The 1,376-nt window shown below is 41.3% G+C and overlaps 1 protein-coding gene across 1 annotated transcript; it reads left to right on the top strand.

Moving 5' to 3' along the window:
• The first annotated feature begins 304 nt into the window (after positions 1–304).
• LOC128201107 (uncharacterized) lies at positions 305–1,117 on the top strand. The gene has a single exon (XM_052896826.1). The coding sequence runs from the start codon at positions 305–307 to the stop codon at positions 1,115–1,117; it is 813 nt and encodes a 270-aa protein (XP_052752786.1).
• The last annotated feature ends 259 nt before the right edge of the window (positions 1,118–1,376 follow it).

The raw sequence follows: 1,376 nt of genomic DNA, 5'->3' as shown, positions 1-1,376 counted from the left end.
TATATATATAGATATAGGCTACCAACCTCTTTCAAACCTATATAGTTACAGAAAAATAAATAGTGACGTTCTTGACAATCTTCTTGTCTTAGCAATTTTACGGAACTATATTTGGTATCGCGACTTATTATATCTAGATTTATTTACTGTAAATATTATTCATTATACAATCTCGTACCAAGTCTTTCTTTCTTTCACTCCTTCTGAATTTATATATATAAATATCATCAAGCCCACATCTCTACATTTCCACACTGGTGACTCCCTTTTGAACATTTTCATTCATCGATTTTTGGAAGAAAAAATGACGGAGAGCGGCACCGTTTTCACAGTACGAGACGACACGTCATCCGAGGTATTTAAAGTCGCAATTAAAGTTCCACCATTTTGGCCAGAAGAGCCAGAGATATGGTTTGCTCAAGTCGAGGGCCAATTTGCTATATCAAAAATTACCAGTGATCTAACAAAATTTAATTATGTAATCGGACAACTCGACCATCAATTTTCTAAAGAAGTTAAAGACATTATTATCAGTCCGCCAGCAGAGGGGAAGTATGAAAAGCTGAAATTGGAGTTGGTTAAGCGCCTCAGTGCATCCAAAGAGAAGAAGGTGAAACAATTGTTAATGCATGAGGAGCTAGGCGACCGCAAGCCTTCGCAATTTTTAAGGCATTTGCAGAGCTTAGCCGGACCAAAGGTACCAGATGAATTTCTTCAAACAATTTGGACCAGCCGTCTTCCTGCTCATATTCAGACCATCCTTGTGGCACAACCTAATGCAGATTTAGATGTGTTAGCGGATCTAGCAGATAGAATTATGGATCTCGCACCACATTCACCTCAAGTTGAAGCGACAGCTCGTGATGATGCAGCTGCAGGACCAAGTCCTAGCAATCACATGGCGAATGAAATAGCGGAGCTGCGCAAGCAAGTAAAGTTACTTACCATGCAACTAAATCGTCGCCAGCGCTCCAGATCTAGGAAGCCTCAACGTAGCCGATCAGCATCAAGGTCTCATTCTAATTATAAGAAATTTCCCGTTTGTTGGTATCACCATAAGTTTGACAGTAAAGCTAACAATTGTATCAAGCCATGCGATTACAATCAGGAAAACTAACAAGGCAATCGATAGCGGCGACCAGCGATTGCCCAACCTCCTGTAGTCGCCTTTTCGTTATGGATCGGAATACAAAGACTCAGTTTCTCGTCGACACCGGAAGCGATCTCTGCGTCTTTCCACGTTTACTACTACGACAACGTCGGCCCAAGACCAATTATCAACTGCGTGCTGCTAATGGTAGCGTCATCGATACCTACGGTTACGCACATTTAAACCTAGACTTAGGTCTACGTAGACAGTTTCCATGGCGTTTTGT

The sequence above is a fragment of the Galleria mellonella genome, unplaced genomic scaffold (genome assembly GCF_026898425.1).
Source record: "Galleria mellonella isolate WM207_F2 unplaced genomic scaffold, CSIRO_AGI_GalMel_v1 utg35, whole genome shotgun sequence".
Classification (NCBI taxonomy): domain Eukaryota; kingdom Metazoa; phylum Arthropoda; class Insecta; order Lepidoptera; family Pyralidae; genus Galleria; species Galleria mellonella.
Note: the sequence above shows the minus strand (reverse complement) of the source record. Positions and strands in the feature narration are given on the sequence as shown.

Coding starts and splice junctions, on each gene's coding strand:
- LOC128201107 (XM_052896826.1), top strand. CDS start 305: ATGACGGAGAGCGGCACCGTTTTCACAGTACGAGACGACACGTCATCC.